Source organism: Physcomitrium patens, chromosome 1 (assembly GCF_059467195.1).
Source record: "Physcomitrium patens ecotype Gransden chromosome 1, ASM5946719v1, whole genome shotgun sequence".
NCBI lineage: Eukaryota > Viridiplantae > Streptophyta > Bryopsida > Funariales > Funariaceae > Physcomitrium > Physcomitrium patens.
Genome location: NC_143410.1, coordinates 5132097 through 5150567, shown reverse-complemented (window position 1 = coordinate 5150567; position 18471 = coordinate 5132097). Strand labels below are relative to the sequence as shown.

General features: G+C 32.4%; 1 protein-coding gene, 1 long non-coding RNA gene and 1 other non-coding gene across 3 annotated transcripts; 2 read left to right on the top strand and 1 right to left on the bottom strand.

Annotated features, from left to right (window-relative positions):
* The first annotated feature begins 278 nt into the window (after nt 1–278).
* On the top strand, nt 279–1002 carry LOC112286885 (uncharacterized). Its single transcript, XR_002971163.3, has 2 exons — nt 279–554; nt 775–1002. It is a non-coding gene; the product is annotated as an uncharacterized LOC112286885 (long non-coding RNA).
* An 11493-nt stretch (nt 1003–12495) lies between these two features.
* LOC112290675 (uncharacterized) lies at nt 12496–17184 on the bottom strand. Its single transcript, XM_073532214.2, has 13 exons — nt 17109–17184; nt 16897–16973; nt 16478–16587; nt 16213–16305; nt 15977–16041; nt 15619–15673; nt 15452–15532; nt 14889–14995; nt 14561–14703; nt 14045–14229; nt 13856–13944; nt 13438–13537; nt 12496–13191 (listed from the first exon to the last, which is right to left on the bottom strand). The coding sequence occupies exons 3-13, from the start codon at nt 16526–16528 to the stop codon at nt 13150–13152; spliced, it is 1011 nt and encodes a 336-aa protein (XP_073388315.1). The 5' UTR covers nt 16529–16587; nt 16897–16973; nt 17109–17184; the 3' UTR covers nt 12496–13149.
* Nucleotides 17185–18368: 1184 nt separating this feature from the next.
* On the top strand, nt 18369–18471 carry LOC112281657 (U6 spliceosomal RNA). The gene has a single exon (XR_016506509.1). It is a non-coding gene; the product is annotated as a U6 spliceosomal RNA (small nuclear RNA).

The following is an 18471-nucleotide window of genomic DNA, read 5'->3' as shown; positions in this document are numbered from 1 at the left end:
CCGGGCTTCGGCTACACTTAAACCAGTGCTTTTTACCGGTAAAAGCAGTGTCCAGACTGAAGCATACGCACACGGACCTGCCTTACAACGTGGCGTCGCGCCGCTGCCCCACTCACCGAGGCACCCTGTGCACGCCCTCCCCACGAACGCCTTGCCCGAATCATGGCAACACTCACGAGCAACCTCCTGCGTCCGAGATTCAACGCGCTCTCACTCACTCACCCACCGCTACCTTGACATACTCTCCTCCCTCCACTACCACCGCAAGAGCACCGCCACTATGTAGCTAAGTTCGATTCCTCTTGACGATGCTGATCATTTCAGCTTCAAGTGGATCGAACTCCCGTGCTCTCTCTCTCTCTCTCTCTCTCTCCCAATGTCGTCGACCGTCTGTTGCCTTTGGTGGTGTTGTGTGTGCATGTTTGGTCATGCTAGCTTTGTATTTGGCAACATCTCTTTCAAGTTGTGTGTTTGTGAAGCGTGTGCCAGTCTCATGAAGTTGGTATCATGCAAATGAGTTGGGTGGGACTCAGCAAAGCTCGACTGACAAACAGGTAGAATGTTCATGAATCCCGCACTGTTTGTTGATGTCCAAGTGATTAAAACTAGCTTTTGTGTATGAAGAGGGTAATTTATTTGGAGGAAGGAGAGGCGAATTTGGACTTGTTCATGGCCTACTAACTAGTCAGTTCATCATAAATATGTGGTTGGCGCTTCTTCGTTTGTTTCCAGAATTCTGACTGCCACTGAAGGATTTTGTGTAATGAATGGTAGGACACCTGGTTGGACTTTATGCGAAGCAATGTGACTGAAACTAAATTCTTATTTGTTGAGAGTAGAGGACCCACATGATTGGGTTCTCTAGAGGATTAAAAGCAACATTGTGTTGCCTTTGTCTGGAATTAATGGGAAGCACTTGTACAGCATTGTCTGGAGGAATATGTTGGATGGTTCAACTTTACTCAAACTGGAACTAATAAAGTGTGCGATTTTATGCTTTCACTAGTTTCACCTTTTGTTTCATTGTTTTGTTTTCAGGTTTTCTTTCAAGTTAAGAGATATATTTTGAAACACCAAAGAAGGAAATATGCAGATCTGTTTGTGTACAAAGTGAATCTAATGTGGTTTAGCAATCAAAATAGAATAAAATAAAATAAAACATTACAATATACTATTATTGTTGTATACTTGGCAATAAAAATTGTGTGCATGTAAAAGCATTAATATTAAAATTTTATTTAAAATCTGTCGTTGACGAGAAAATACTGTAAGTCTTTTTTCATAAAAAATAGAAAAAAATACCAATGGTAAGTCATTTAGTGAGAATATCATCAAAAAAAGAAATGTTCAAATTTATGTTCACAACAAATACATTAAATGTAATCCACTCTATGCAAGGAATTTTTATTTTACACTTGCATCTAAATGTTGAAGTTTGGGTAAAAAGATTACATATATATAATCAATTTTGTAACATTTCTATTTAAGCATTTTTATCTCAATAATAAGAAATTATCAATACAAAAAAGAGAGAGAATCAAAGTATGCAACATACAATTTCATATTATCCCAAAGAATTTAAGAAACTAACATATTCAATGAAATTGACTTGTAAATATTACACTCACATTTGTCTATTTTTTTTTAAAATTAAGTATTATCATTGTATAATAGTATTATGAATTTTAAAAATAATTTTCAGAAAAATGTAGTATATTATTCCTAAAATATTACAAAAAGATAATTAGGATATTACACATATAGAAATTATTGGACAACATTCTAAATGTGTGTAAAAGATTAAATACAAATCGATTTGTTTTTATTTATTTATTTTTAAATTAAAAATTTATTATACATGAAATAGACAAAGAGTTTTACCAAATAGAAAGCTAAAATCATTTCACAAATAACTTGAATTAGTGAAAATTCAAAGTGAATAAAGCATGGTCTTTTACAAGAATACCAAGTGGCACAAACAACAAACAAGTATATATATACATATATATATATATATATATATATATATATATGCCATGAAAAAAACATTGTAGAAGAAAGAAAATATAACTTGGCATCCAAAATTCATGTGTCATTTCAACATTTGGTAATGGTTCCACCTATGAATTGATTACTAATATTTTAGGTTTTTAAAAATACAATCAAGAAAGTCAATAAACATTGGTAATGCATGGCATCATATGATATAAGAATAAAAGAATGAGAAGAAAAAATGGAGATGTAGAGAATTCATGATGAAGTTTTGTATGAAAAATTATATAGAAAAACAACCAGCAATGTATGTGAATTTAGAGCATTTCCACATGTTGGTGCCAATAAGAACAATTGAGGGATAGATGCCATGGCAATCTTGATGCAATTCCCACCTACTTGGCATGGTGTCAAGGACAAGAATTCAAAGAAGGTATGTAAATGAATAAAAAAGAAATAAAAAAGAACTAAAAAATAGATATAAGAAAATAAATACATTTAATAAGAAATTGGAATGGCTATTAACAAAGACTAGGAAACTAAAGACTCTTAAAACTAGTCTAGAAGCAAGAAAGAAGTTGGCAAGAATAAAGAAAACTTTATTCTTGCTTCTATATATACTATCTACCTAAGAGCTATATGGCGATGTTTTATAAGATCTTTAATATGTATCCAATTTGTAAGACATGTATCTAACTTATAAGACAAGTTTCTTATATGTGCGCCAAATAGTTAGCTTGTTCTATAAGCTACTAACACATGACATGTAGCTAACTTGTTGGCCAATTGATTTACATATCAATTACTTATAAATATGGATAAAGCTGAAAATGCATTTATGAAGTTTTTAGAAAGCATTTCTATAAGCTATTATTAAATCAATTTATTTTTACTTATTTATAATTATTGATATTACCTAAATAACTATTAGAATGAATATATTAGTGTTATTGCCCCTCTTTTTAGGGATGAGTTCTATGGAGAGTAGTGATTACATATCGACAAAGTTCAAGATGTGAAAAATTATATTTAATGTATATTTTGATTGTTGTTTCTTTCAAAGATAGTTGATAGGTTTTTTGAGCTATCAATAACATCTCATTCCAAGACAAAAAAATCACCTACTTATTTAAACATTGTTGAGGCCTTTATAACTTCCTTCAAACAAAATATTAGTTATAATATATTTTGATGCCGAATTCAATCTAAGGTTTCTTCCATCTCAAACTCTTTATAATTATCCACTTCTATATAAGGCATTGATATTTTTCTTCTTTTTAAAATATTTATTATCTTATACAGCTTAACAAGAGCCATGTGAAATATAAGATGGATTTTCGTTAATTTTGATAGATATAATTAATAAGTAACTAGATTGTTTTGTTCACAAATAAGAAAATATCTAAGCCTTTAATAATCCAACTTATTACAAAGACAAATAATCTTGATATTGCAATGAAATAATCATACTTTATCATCTACATTGAATTATAATTTTTCCTTATAATAGGCATTCATGTTGATCTTTTTTTTGTTCTTGAACTTTCTTTAATTGTACCTTTATTATTAAATGTGCCTTGATGTTTAAAAAGTCAAAAGTATCCAATCATGGATAATAACTATAATTAACAAAAAAGTATTTATTAAATAAAAGTATATATCAAATTATTATACATAAATTCTATTAATGGCAAAAGAGTTGTCTAATTTTATTAATGATAGTTGATGGTATATTTCAATTATTACTTCAAAACTTAATTTACTTGTATAGTTTGTCTTATAGTTTGAAGATAAAAAACTATAGACAATTATATATTCATCTTTAATATTTAAAAAAAGATTTTTAAAAAAATTAATATAATTAAAAAAAAATTAATATAATTTTTTTTCCTTTTATTTAATATAATATCATTTGATAATCTATCATAGCAATAAATTTTATCAAAGAAAAGCTTAGCTATTTCTTCACCTCAAATAGTTTTTGTATATAATACAAAATATATCATTTTGGTGAAACAATTCATAATCACAAATATAGAGATATTTGAACTTGAATTTAGAAGATTTATTGTTGTATGGTAATATGAATATATAATAAAAAATAAAAATATGGATTTTATTATAGAAGAGTTTAATAAAATGATGTAGTAGAAATATAAGGATAAATAATAGAAAGGTAGTAAAAAATTTAGTCTTAATATTACCTTTTATAGAAAGGATTTCTATTTACTTTGTAGAGGCATAAATGAGCCAAATCAAAGTATATGAGATAAGAAATTAATATAGGAATATTTAAGAAAGAATTAACAATAGATTATAGCAAAAATTACCTCAAATTATTAAAAATTGATATTTAAGAAAAATTAGTTGTCAACTTGGATCAAAATCAAATCTTAAAACACAAAACCATGCACCAACAATGATTCTAGGATTCTTTTATAAAGCAAAGAATGGATTCTAAGAGCAAATAGGAGGAGAGATTTTTGAATATTAGTTTCATGTCATAAAAAATCAATATTAAAATTTTGAAGGATTTTCAAAGTTAATAATGTATTTAGTCTATTTAGATTTTGAGAAACAAAAGTAAGTTTACAAATTTCAATATTTTTTAAGTTTTATAGCATATTTATAAGTAAAAATTATATAATTTATTGTTGTACTTTTTAAAAATATATATAAAAATTTTGAGATCAATCGAGTAGTTAAATTGAAGCATATGAGGATTTTTGTGGATTATGGTCTCAAAAATTAGGATTTAGAGGACTCGTGAGGATTTCTAAGATATCTATCAATCTGCTAGTTGAATTGAAATACAACTATTTTATTCAAAGATCGTTAGCTTGATTTTTAAAAATTATGTAAATTTTAAAACATATTAAATAATAAAATTAAGAGATTGTGGCTTGAAAATATCAAAATGAAGGTTAGAAAAGAAGGCCAACTAATTCCCAAGAGGAGTTTTGGAATTATCGTCTATTAGATATGTGCGATCTTCAAATTTTTTGTGCTTGTTGCAAATTTAGTTGCTGCAAGGTATACAAATTTTGAGTCAAAATCAATAATTCAATCATTAATTATTAAATTTTTAATTTTCTATAAGATTTATTAAAATTTCATTTAATATTTAGGATTTCATTATTGATTGATTAGAACTTAGAATTTTGTTTGGATTTGATTAGGATTTGATTAGAATTTGGTTATGGTTTGTTTAGGATTTGATTAAGATTTGATCGGGATTTCATTGGCATTTAGCCTAAGATTTTGTGAAAGATCATTTGGATTTTAATTAAAATTAAATTAATATTTTATTAGAATTTATTTAGATTTTTTTAGAATTTCTATTTTTAATATTTAAAAGATATATTTATATATATTTAATTTTTTTTCTAATATTTCTATAATATTTTATTTATTTATTTAAAGGCTTATTTTTATATATTTTTAAGATTATTTTTTATTAAAAAAAATTAATTTATGACTTCATTGTATTTTTTTTTAACTTCTTTTAAATTTATTTTAGATTGGCATAAATTTTATTAGGATTACTAAAAATTACTTAAAGTTTATTTAAGACTCTATTGGACTTGGTAGGATTGTTGTTGTATTTATACTTATCTTCCACATCTAGATGCCTAATGCATTCTCAAGTAAGAACAGACGTAATACAACACCATAATAGCATCTATAGAAATAGAAGATCATGATTGTTTTAATATAAGCAATAGTTGGAGAAGTCCAAAAAATCAATGATGAGGAGTTTTTTTTATCTTGAATGATGTTGCATTTTTGTACAAAGTATTTTAGAACCTTCCACATTTGAGGCCACCAAAAATCTCTAGATATTAGCTAAAAGTCTTATTATATTCAAAATATCTTGCTACTGGAAAGTTATGACAAGCTTGAAGAACATCTAAACATACTACTTCTTTTAGAACATATAGACAACCTTTGAAATAAAGTAGATTATTCTTGAATTCAAACTTGGAAGTATTATGAGACTTATAAGAAGTTTGCCTAATATTATGAACAAGAAGCTTAAAGAACATATTTGATTGAATTTGCTTCACAAAGATTAAATTAATAATCAATATTGATTTTATTGCTTAAAGATGATATTGCTTGGACTTTAAGATGACCATTCTTTGTTGATTTAAAGTTATATATCATTCTTTTGGTGCAAGATAAGAAAGTATTGAAAGTATGTTTGATAAATCTTATTACTTTCTAGATTGATATGTGATCTTAAAATCAAATCTTGATAATGACATGTTCCAATGAGCCTAATAAAAATTCAATATAGATATTAATATGAAGTATTTAAGATTTTTGTTATTCATATATATAGAGATTAGACTAAAAGTGCCTTTTAGATAATGATGCAATTCTTAAAAAGAATCTATAATTAAAAAAAAATTCTTTATTGTAGATTTTGTAGTTAATATTTATTATTTAAAACTTCCTAGAAATTAAAGCTAGTGGGTGGAGTTTGCTTTCTACTCCTATTTGTGATAATATCACAACTAAGGTAAAATCTAATACATTTGTTTCTATAAAAAAATACTTTGGAGAAGTTGATATGATATAAGATTGGTGCAAAAATAAATTCTTTTTTTAAAGCATCAAATATTGTTTTGGCTTCTTTATCCTATACATATTTTTTTTTACAAGATATATATAAGTGGAGCTGCAACTTGAAAAAAATTCTTGATAAAGATTTAGTAGTAATTAACAAAGCTCAAAAAATATTTTATATTTCTTATTATTTTTGAAATCTTTTAACTTATGATAGTTTGGATCTTCTTGGGATCCAACATGATGCCTTTGTTGGAAATGATGTACTTAAAAAAGTCAACTTAAATAGTGTCAAATACACACTTTTCTATCTTGGCATATAATCATGCATTCTCTAAAAAAATTTAATACACAAAAAACATGAAGTTCATATTCTTATGTGTTCTTAGAATAAATTAGAATGTTGTTTAAATAATATATGACAAAACCATCAAGAAATTCTCTAAAAGTATCATTTATAAGATATTAAAAAAGAGTTATTATATATATGAGTCTTAAAGACATGACATTATATTTGAAATGTCCATATCTATTCAAAAGGCAGTCTTTTATATATCTCCTTCTTAGATAGAGACCACGTAGTATGTTTTTTGTAAATCTATTTTTATATAGATCTTTATTTAATTGAATTAGTTAAAAATTTCTAAAATTAGAAATAAAAGTTACTTATTATTAATGGTGATCTTATTAAATCCTTGATAGCCTATACACATATGTAAAGATCCATCTTTTTTCTTCACAAATAAGATAAGAGCTCATACTAGAAGTTTTGAACATCATATGAAGTTCTTAGCTATGTTCTTGTCAATGTATTCTTTTTATTACAACCTATGTATTATATAATAAGCTATAGATTGGTTTGAATGGCATTTGAATTCTTTCTTAAAGATCAATTGAAAAATAATAGGATCAATGCTTTGCAAGAATATCTATATTCTTCTTTTAAAAAATGTCATAAAAATCTTGATATTGGCTAGGAATACCACTTCATGTCTTTCTACTATCAAAAATGTATGTGGCATATATAACAAAAGATGACTCTTTTTTTGTCACATGCATGAAAGTAATCACATCTACTAATAATAATTTCAATGTATTAGACTTATATATTTCTATTTAACTAATAAAGTTTTAAATTAAACTATAAAAATATTCAAGATTAAAATAAATATAATCTATGTAAGGATTATAATTTTTTAATCACAATAATCCTAAAATAATTAGATTGGAATGAAATCTTATTATATTAAATATTACTATTATATTATTATCTTTAATTGCTAGATTTAAAGAAATAGTCTCATAGATAATATCTCTAGAAGATAACAAATGATCATCTATGACTTTTACATATACGGATTTAGTTTTTTTGATTAAAGATATTTCTTATTTTTTCACAAAGTCTTTGTCTATAAAACAAGCTGAGGCTTTTGAATCTAATAATGCAAATATTTTGTAATTTTTACATCTTAAATACATATCTATTGTAAAATAAGGTGAAAGATTTGACTAAAAAATAAGACCTTTACTTGATATTACATATGATTCTAATGGCATAATTTTTAATGTAGTTAGAGACGCTTGTTTTCTAACACATTATCTTATTTGACAATAGTGCTCTTCATTTTGCGATTGCATTGCTTCTTTGGAAAATAATTAGTATGCTTAATTTTTCCATAATATAAGCATAAAGTTTCTTCACAACTTGAAATCTTTTTCTAATTAGTGAGAGGTTTAAAATATATTTTATTACTTTATATTGATTTTAGCCTTGTTGAATAAGTTTTTGAAAATTTTGGAGCTACTATCATTACTTGACTTGTTTTTTTTCAACCAAATTTTTGTTCTTGATGCCTTTCAAATAATCGATTATTACATGTAATAGCTTGAGCAATAAATTATTGGAAAGAATTTACTTTTGACATTGTCAATGACAAATCTTTGATATTTTCTTTTAATCCATATTAAAAATTGATTGGTAAGGGCTTTGTCATTCTAACCCATGTCATAAGCAAGGCTTTGAAATTTAGTAGTATATGTGGTAGTTGACTATGATCCTTGTTGTAAAGATAAGAATTTAATCTCTGCTACTCTTTCTTGAGTACTTTCTATAAATATGGTCATAAATACTTCTAAGAATAAATTAAAATTATTAAAGGATTATAAATTTTTTTCCATCAAAGGTTCAAACTAAGAAAAAGTAATTTCAAATAAAAGGGGTCTATAAATCCAACTTGAATATATCTATCAAGGTATTAGAAATGATGCAACCTTAAATAGAGTTTGATTTATTGTAAAAATCCTTGAAATTTTGATCTTGTTCCACCAAAATTTTCAAGCGTACTAATTTTTTCTTTCCTTGTATTTATGGAAGCAAGACTTCTTGGATTTGATTGTGAAGTTGATCTATTTTCTTCTTTCAACTACATAATTTTTTGGTGTAAATTCTAGACTTCTTCCATAGGCATAAGAATAGTGCTTCTATGGTTGGCATTGATAATGTGTGAAATTTCTTCTCTAAAAGTCTTGACAAGCTTGTAAAGATATGTGATAATTACAGATCTATTCTCATTTTTATCAAGTGTAGCATCCATGATTCTTTTTTCTATTTCAAATAACTTAATAAATCCACAAATCAAATAAAAGAAGATAATTTGTAATCTTTAATGTCAAATAAAAAGTTTCACAAAGAAAGATGATTTGATCTCTTTAAGGATAAAATCAATGTTTAGAAAACAAAAATTTTTAGTTTGTAGGTAAGTAGTCTACAATGTTTAAAATATAACAATAGAAATACGGTAATCTATTCACTTCTAAAAGAAAAGACAAGAACAATGAATTAACACTCTTGTCAATTTTTCAATGAAAAGAATTCAAAGAAGACATGTAAATGAGTGAAGAATGAATCAAAGAGATGAAAAATTAGAAATAAGAAAGTAAATATATTTAATAAAAAATTGGATTGGCTATTGCCAAAGAGTAAGAAGCTAGAGACTCTTAAAACTAGACTAAAAGCAAGAAAGGAATTGGCAAGAATAAAGAAGGCTTTATTTTTGTCTCTATATATACTATTTACATAAGATCTATGTTGCAATGTTCTACATGACCTCTAATATGTGTTCACTTTGCAAGACATATGTCTAATTTACAAGACAAGTTTCTTATATGTATGCCATGTAGTTAGCTTGTTCTAAAAGCTATAAATATTTACGACATATAATTAAATTATTGACCAAGTTTCTAACCTATTAATCACCTATAGACATATTTAAAGTGAAAACACATCTATGAAGCTTCTAAAAAATTTCTCTTTAAGATATTATCAAGTTAATTTATTTTTATTTAATTTTATCTATTGATATTATCTAAATAAATATATCTATGATACAAGATGGCCAAGAATAGCCAAATCTAATGCCACTTATTGTCTCCCTTTTCTCTCTTTATATTGGTTCTTTGGTTATTTTTATTTATTTATTTATTTTCCTCGAAAAAACCCCTTTTGTAGAAAAAAGTGGCTTCTACCAACTATCACACTTTACAGCAGGTAGAAACCAAGCTTAGTGCCACCTGCATGCCTCACCTTTGCTCTGCCGGTGCCCTACTTGAAGTCCCATCCCTTGCAAGAAGGAGCCATTTTTCATGGCAAGCTGCTAAAGAAATGCCTCATTTTGTTGTGCCAATGTTAGAGTCATGATAGAACTTATTCTAAGATTCATGCAGTTTGATTGGTTATTAGTAACACCAATGGCCATGCTCTTAGCGGATTGAGTACTCTTAGGTTGAGTTTCTTTCTTAATTCATGTCTTATCTTACTTTCACTAAACATGCATTCTTTCTAACTTTTTATAAATAGATTGATGTTGAGTTCATTTAAAGAGGAGATTATGACTCCATTTTCAAAAAAATTTGCAGAATAGGTTCTCAACTTGCACTTTATTATTTTTACTTCATCCATGCATGTTTGTATACATAAATGTCTAATTGTTGTTTCAGATTTTGTGACCAGTTTATTTTTAGTGAGAAGCAACAAATTGTTGGAAGTTTCTAAAATATTGGTAGGATAGATTAAGGATTTGGGATTTAAAATAAAAATATTAAAAAAATACACATACAAAATTATTTATAAATATTGAAAAAGAATTGTAAATTAAATGTTTAATAAAATGTTTTGGTGTGAAGAGCCATCAGAATTTTTTGTTCATCTGGTACCTTGTACTAGTTAGAAACCTCTTCCACTTACTCTATTTATTTTGATGAATAACTTCTTAATATTATGCCTTCATGATTGAAACACCTTTATTCATGAGAAGAGAATACTAAAAAAATAGTAATTTTTTTGTAAAAAGATGAAGAAGAAGGGTAAAAGACAAAAGAAAAGAAAAGAAAAAACAAAAACAAAGGAGTGCAAGAGTGGGGAAAACTGGTATGTGTTCAAAACAAAGCAATGGATTCAGTTCTAGGAGAGACAATGAGATTTTTCATGAAAAAATACCAACCAATATAGTGTGCAAAATTTAATTAAAAGTTTGATTATGATTTCAGGGGGGAGTGTTGGTGATGGGTGTACAGCAATTATGATTTACAAAAGTTTCCATAAGTAATAAATGCTTTACCCCATACCATAATAAAATTTAAATGGTAAGAACCAAAATTTGATCCATGTCTGAAGTCAAAGAATAGCTGGTTAATTTTCCTTGGCTGTTGCCTTAGTGTAGTGCACACACACACACACACACACACACACATATATATATATATATATATATATATTCATATGCATACACACACACACATGTTAACTAAGAAATAAACAAAAGACCATTTTTTCCTTCTCCTTCTCAAGTTCACATGGCACAGATGCTGTACAAAGACTAGGCACTCACTGTCAAACCAGCTGCTGATCTAAGGAACACTTGCCTCACAAAGCCCTATACATGAGATTTGTCTACAGCCATTGATGACAGTCAGTGGGGTAACTTGTAGCCCCCCCCCCCCACTTCCCCTCCTTCAGGTTGGTTAGACAGTACTCATAGGGGGGTGGCTACAGCCTGCCATCGATGGGGATGATGATTCTAGGACATCAAACATGACAATCTGCAACTAGCTTTGACTATGGCCTAACATGTTAAAAAGGAAATGAAGAGGAAGGATTGCAAATTCTAAAAAGGAAACCCCAAAGACCAGCACACTATAAGGTCCATTCAGATAGTTCTAGTTTTGGGTTTCTATTATGCAATTTTAATACCAAGTCAACTAGTAATTAGAATCCTTGATGAGTAATTATGTGTCTGAATTGGAACTGTGAGCATGGATTAGTTTGTAAAGTAAAGAGTATTATCTACAATAATGTGGAGGAAATAATGTTGCTCATGAACTAAATGTGTCATGATCTCACAAGGCTCACATGTTGAACACTTAACTTCAAATGTAACAATAACTTGCAGATGCAATAACACATGCATTTCATGTGCTTTGATATGCCATAGGCCCACTTCCTGAAAAACAGACAAATCTCTAGTCTCCAAAAATTTGGAAATACGAAACGTTTAACACCCAGTAACAACCATGCTTGCTCTTCAAAATGTTGATGTCAGCATCATGTCTGGTTTTGAAGTAACACAGAAGAAGCAAAACTCCCAGGAAAACATCTCTTCGTTATAAGTTTGAGGACCAAATTCAATTGTCAAGCCAGCGTATGTTGAAAAAGAGATATTAACGTGCCAGAGAATAGACACTCCAGGACCACATCACAAATGGCATTCTTGTGTCATAAGTACTGTATTGTTCCTCAAGGTACAATACTTTCGAAGGGCTCCATTAGCAACAAAAAATGCACAAACTTCACTTTCAGGTGACAATGACTTGAGATCAATATACTACATGTCTGAAAAGTCCAATATTAACCATCTCACAAATAACCAAACGAACTCAAGAAAGGGTGAATACCGATAAAAAGCGACAGGGGAAGTCCACAGGAAAACTTTTGGAAGAGTACTAAATTAATACACTGCAAAAACTTGAGGGCTTAAATCAATCTGAGTGTTGCGCTTGAACCTGCAACAATGGAGTCGTATTCCAGTTTTTTGAAACTTAGCACCTAACCAATATAAGTCCTGGAAGGGAAATATGGTCAGCTTCTGTTCCAGCAACGTGTGCATTTGCTCTCTGATCTTGGATCCTTCTAGTAACTCGCTGGGATTTGATCGTTCTTTGCACCTCTCAAGGTTAAAGGTTTGGATTAGAGCAGCGAAGAAAACTGAACTAGCTTCCAAAGCCGATAAAGAGCTGAATTGCATTCGACTAAAATTTCAGACTTATCAGCATGATGAAGTTCATCATATCTGCTAATTCATACTCACATTTAGTGCGAATATCGGCGAGTGATAGAAACCCACTTCATGTCTCGTCACCAAAATATCAGCTACTTCCTGTATCAACCTGAAAAGTCCAGTTCAGGTGTATGGGCAGATAACCTCCAGTACCCAGCACCAGATGGTAGACGAACAAAAGTTTGATATACAGTGCGTGTCTTTTGCACACACATAGTATCTTGCAAACTTTTGGATCAGCGAAGACTGTGAATCAAATTCGCATAAGCCTCAATGGCAGAGTCTCATTCGCTGACTGAAATAAAAACAAAGCAACAGTGGGATCAGGACCAGTACAAAGAGTTGCATTAGCCTTGACATTTTAGAGACAAACAGTAATTTCAACAAATTCTACATCAATCATCTTCGTACTACGAACAAAAATGGTGCAAGGAGTACATCCAATGCAGTCAAAGTACTGGATACATCCATGCAATCAAAGAAGCCTTTCAACATGTCTGAAAGTTCATATCCGCTAAAGGTCACGGTGAGATTTAAGTACCACCATCTTAGTTGCGTTTGGATCATACAAGAGGGCGTGCCTTGACAATCCTACTTCGAATGTGACAACGATTGACAGTTCAAACTCCAAAGAGAACGCCCTGCAAGAAGAAGTGGAGTATTACTTGACAATGTATAGATTTTAATATTTGACTTTATTTTTCCGTAAATGTCTGCTCTTGCAATTAAATGTAACGTCTTTGTATGGGTGAGAAGTGACAATTAAACAATACTTGGGGCAGAGCAAGTTTATATATACATTAGCAGGGCTACATACAAGAAGCTTAAAGTCTACCCTGCACTTGATTTTTTTTAAAATGACGCGCTCATCATTTAAGCACGATCGTGGTCCAGTACAAATGAGTTATCAAACCAACTCTATCCCTGAGGTCATTAAAACCGCAAACAAAATCACTAACCCGGTAGCCAATGTGGGGCATGTTAAAAGGCGAGGAAGGACCATGTAGATAGGCACTGCAAGCCCTCGACAAACATCACCATCTGCCACCTAGTTTTAACAACCAAAGATGGAAGTTAGAACCTCTGCTGTCTATTTTATTTGTCTGGTAATGTTTCCATTCTGCAATAAATCACGAAATGAGACGTGCCTGAGTGCTCTGAATCTCCGAGGTCTCAGTGGCAGTTCTGTCACTGGCAGCAACTGATTCCACCCGTAGGAGCTGAAGGTCGATTGAGCTTATGGGAACACATGAATGCTCGACTGTCAACTCACCCGTAACATACTCGGACAAAGAGCACTGAGTAACAACACGTCCAGTGATTTTAAAGCCTCCTAAAGCCACAATATTCAACAATCAGGTCAGCTAACAGTAGCTTGTACAATGAGGGACATCACGCACAAATAATGGGGGTATATCTTTAAGCATTAGAAAAAAAGAAAAAGAAGAAGAAAAGAAAACGAAGACGCCATCTTCAAACACCCAGACAAGAAAGATAGCTGCATACTTAATTTCTTTACAATACTACAGAAACGTGATAAGGTTTAGATATAATAAACTATACTATGGAGGTTTTATATGTAAACGTAGACTCCGTGTATAACAAACGCGACAGAAGAAGAATCTCTGATCAGGCAAAGCACCAGATACAATGACAAGATTTACCTGACCGAAGGACTGGAGAAATCATGTGTTTCTGTGTGTCGTGGGTGATGTAGAAATTTACTGTTGTTGATTCAATGAGTCCTCTGGGTATTTGTTCTGCAATAATCTTACCACTTTCTAAGCAACAATAACACCTCGCGGAGCTGCAATACTTCGCAACATATAGTTAACTCAAGCCAATCTTAATGCATTTACCAACACAGCCTATTGTCGCATATAAAGTAACCAAACGACGAAAATAGCAGTGTAGAGAAATAGTTCAGACTCAAAAAAAGTCATGAACTAAGACTGTTCGGTAAATTTACCAAGCAGCAAACCGAAATTATACCAGGCTGATGAAAAGCATATACCGTTTCGTTCTTCCACCATAAATTCTATCATTGATGACATCTGTTTTTGAAGATATCCTCTGATAAGTTCAGCTGTAAGCAGATACTGTTTCCCACCCAAAATTCAATGTGTTAACGACCTAATTGAGTACAGTTCATGAGTCAAAACTAAACGCCATGTTGATTTTCAGTAAAAAACTCAGTTAATAGCACTTGGATATAGCGAAGTAGGAAGAAGATCAAGGTACGCTCAAGAAATCCTGAAGCCTATAGGACAATTCTTAGGCTGGTCCACAAGATTCTTTGAGTATACTTGTAAAAATCAATATGGCTGACCTTTGTACACTCTTAAGTCAAAACAACCGCGTCATGGTGAAGGCCGTATAGATAAAATTGCGGTTGCTCGCATCTATTGGCAGCAAGTTTCACATCACATCAAACCAAAAAAGCGAGAGCCCCAACAAACATGTAACTGTCGTTGGCACCTGATTTGCCAACTAGATAAAACATACATAAACACTGCAGAGGATCGAAATCCGTGTGAAAGGTACAGAAACTGAACCTGGATATTAATGTAGGCTCCATGAAAGGATTCGAACAGCTTGCCTCCTTTGGGTGTTTCCAAGGAAATGGCAAAAGGAATCTGAATCATACACAAAGATTAAAATTGACTCACATTAAAAAAATAGATTCAGAACATGAAAAAACCGACAATTAGCTGAAACTCACCTCTGTCTCTCCACGTGGAAGTTTTCCAGGAGCTTGAATATCCACAACCTTATGCCTGCGAATGACAATGAAATTAGGTTGGATGATATTCAGGTAGTAAATCAAACCATTAGGGGAAAAAAAGGAGGAAGGAAACATGCACAATGTTTTCTGTAACAATAATGGCAGAATAACATGAAGCATATGAAGATGCTGAAGTTGCTGCCTTACTGCAAGACGGCAGAAGACTAATTGGCATGCTTTCCAACATAGTACTAGCATCTCTTCTTAAAGCCTCTGGACTTATTCCTTGCCAGAGACTATATATTGCGCTTCAAGACTATATTTGTTAGGAATGTAAAGTGGTTTTGATACTCACATGAGCTCAATAGGTTTAACAGATTTATAAAGGGCCTCAAAAACTCCCACCTGTCTGGGACTCAGCTACACATACGAGATAATCCACATACCATCAGAAGTAAATAGCTTCTGACCTTCATAGATTAACAAGTCACTTTCTCCACAAAGCTATCCTACTTGACATCCTTCCGTGGTAAAATTATCAAACCTAGATGTTCACAAGACCAATTACGATAGTGAGAGTGCGTGAACTACCTGCAACATGATGTGTCCTACAGCAGTTAAACGGACACCCTGGTGTGAAACACTTGAGGGAGTATCGACGATTATCGTTCCACCGATTACATCCTGCAAGGCAATTCGCAAACTCGAGAGAAAAGTCAGCGTATCAAACGGAAAGTTTATAAACTTCGTGTCACTTCGTCATTAAGGTTCAAGAATCGCAAGATCGATCGCTCCTGCACATTCCTAACAAGAAACTTTAGGAAAATTTTCTTAGAGAAAAAGAATTAGTACATACAGGTGGTCTGTAAACGCGATCCACTCGATTCAGTTTAATCACCACAGACATCTTCGCATATTCTGCTTTATAATACACTACTCTGCTTGAACCATCCCAGAACTCCTGCACTGAATCAAATAAATATGGATAGTAGAAAACAAACATCGAACCATTGAATCTAGTAACACTCTCGTTAATAACAAAAGTAATTAATTGCGGTAAAACAGCATTCGATGATGTGAACAAAAAAATGCACATACATCACCATTGAACATTGAGAGCAAGCTCTACGCGTACAGGTTTCCATGGTTAACAACTAGGTCACTGAAATTGACGGCACACGATTTACAACCAAAAGAGCAGATGAATTCAGCCATTCAAATGCTGATTGAATTATTAGATAAAGACCAGGAAATTCACTGAAGAAATTCCCGAACCTGTAAACAAAAACAGCTCACACCAATCCAGCGAAAGAGCTTTAAGTCCAGACTCCGGGATGCGCAAGTTAAGAAAACTATGAGCAATTCGGACCAGGAAAAAAAATACAGGATTAGAGTCTAAAAATCGAAACGAATTTTCCGTTATAAAGACTAAGAGGCCTTCCGAAAAGACAACGAGCGGATGGATCCAGACAATATCAGGAACGTACCTTGTAATGCGGTGATTGAAGCAAAGAGCAGCGGTCCCCCATAGCTTGCACGCAGTGGGAATTGGACATGGTCTTCGAAGACGCGGTCACCGAAAACCGTCAGTGACGTCAACATCCACAATGGCGAGAGTCCTCGACTCAATTAGGTCCGGTGTGGATGAATGAATCAACGGATTATTTTCGTTGAAAGAATAATAATTCTTATTCCCTCTAGAAATTCAAATTTTAAAGGACTAAAACTTAAATTTTATTGTGTTAAGGATCTTAGCACAAATAGTGTGATTAATTTTTTGGAATACTTTGGCAAGTACGAGTTACACAACCAATCAACTTTATCTATGGCTCTTCTAAACACCAATTTGTCAAAAAATGCTTTCTATATTCAAACCCACAATGTTAAAGTTACTAACATTTATGCGTACATTCGCTTTACAAAAAACTGGTGTGACCATAATTGCTGATAAGAGATTCCATGTCCACCCACGCCCGCGAAATCTGTTTCGGAGCATCGTCGGCGACGTCAAATGCGCAGCCTGTGACATATTGGATACTCCTCGGTTGTGAAGGAGTGGGCATGTTCTGGACGCCTGGATCAACGAAATTTTAACCAGTGTGGGGTTGTGGGTTGTTATATGTCACGCATTTGCTACAATAGCAGTCTGTCATGAAGTATCTTGTAAGCGGAGCGGAGGCGCGTGAGGTGAAGCAGCAGGGGGGTGGGGGGTTGGAAGCGTGAGTGGAGGGGCAGGTGCGTGGCGGCGAGCGAAGGCCACCGAGAATGAATGAATGTACAGTTGTTGCGAGGGGATTGCGAGGTCGAAATCAGAAGCGTTGCGTGTGTGTGAGTGTTTGTGTGCTGGGGGGCTGGGGGGCTGGGGTGCGGTGGCAGCGATGGATGAGGCATGGGACGACGCCCGGTTCTCCACTCCAAAGCTTCGATTGAATGTCCATTGAAGCAGACGTGTTGCGACAGGTTAGCGACGATGGGTGTAGATGTGATGTGATGTGATGGTGTGGTTCTTCCACGGCGGCGTCCTTGCGGTGGCGGAGAAGGGGATATCCCGAAGGAGCGGCAGCGGGAGAGCACAAGCAGAAAGGGTGCAGTGAGTGAGTGGGTCCAGCTGGGTGGCTGGCCGAGTGGACGCGACCGGGTTTCGAGGGGGGGGGGGAGAAAAGGGATGGAGCGAGGGATATAACCCACATGGAATGGAGGTGGGTGTGAAGGCGGGTATATAGGAAGGTGGAGGACTTACAACCCATGTCTCTTCGGAGACATCTGATAAAATTGGAACGATACAGAGAAGATTAGCATGGCCCCTGCGCAAGGATGACACGCACAAATCGAGAAATGGTCCAAATTTTT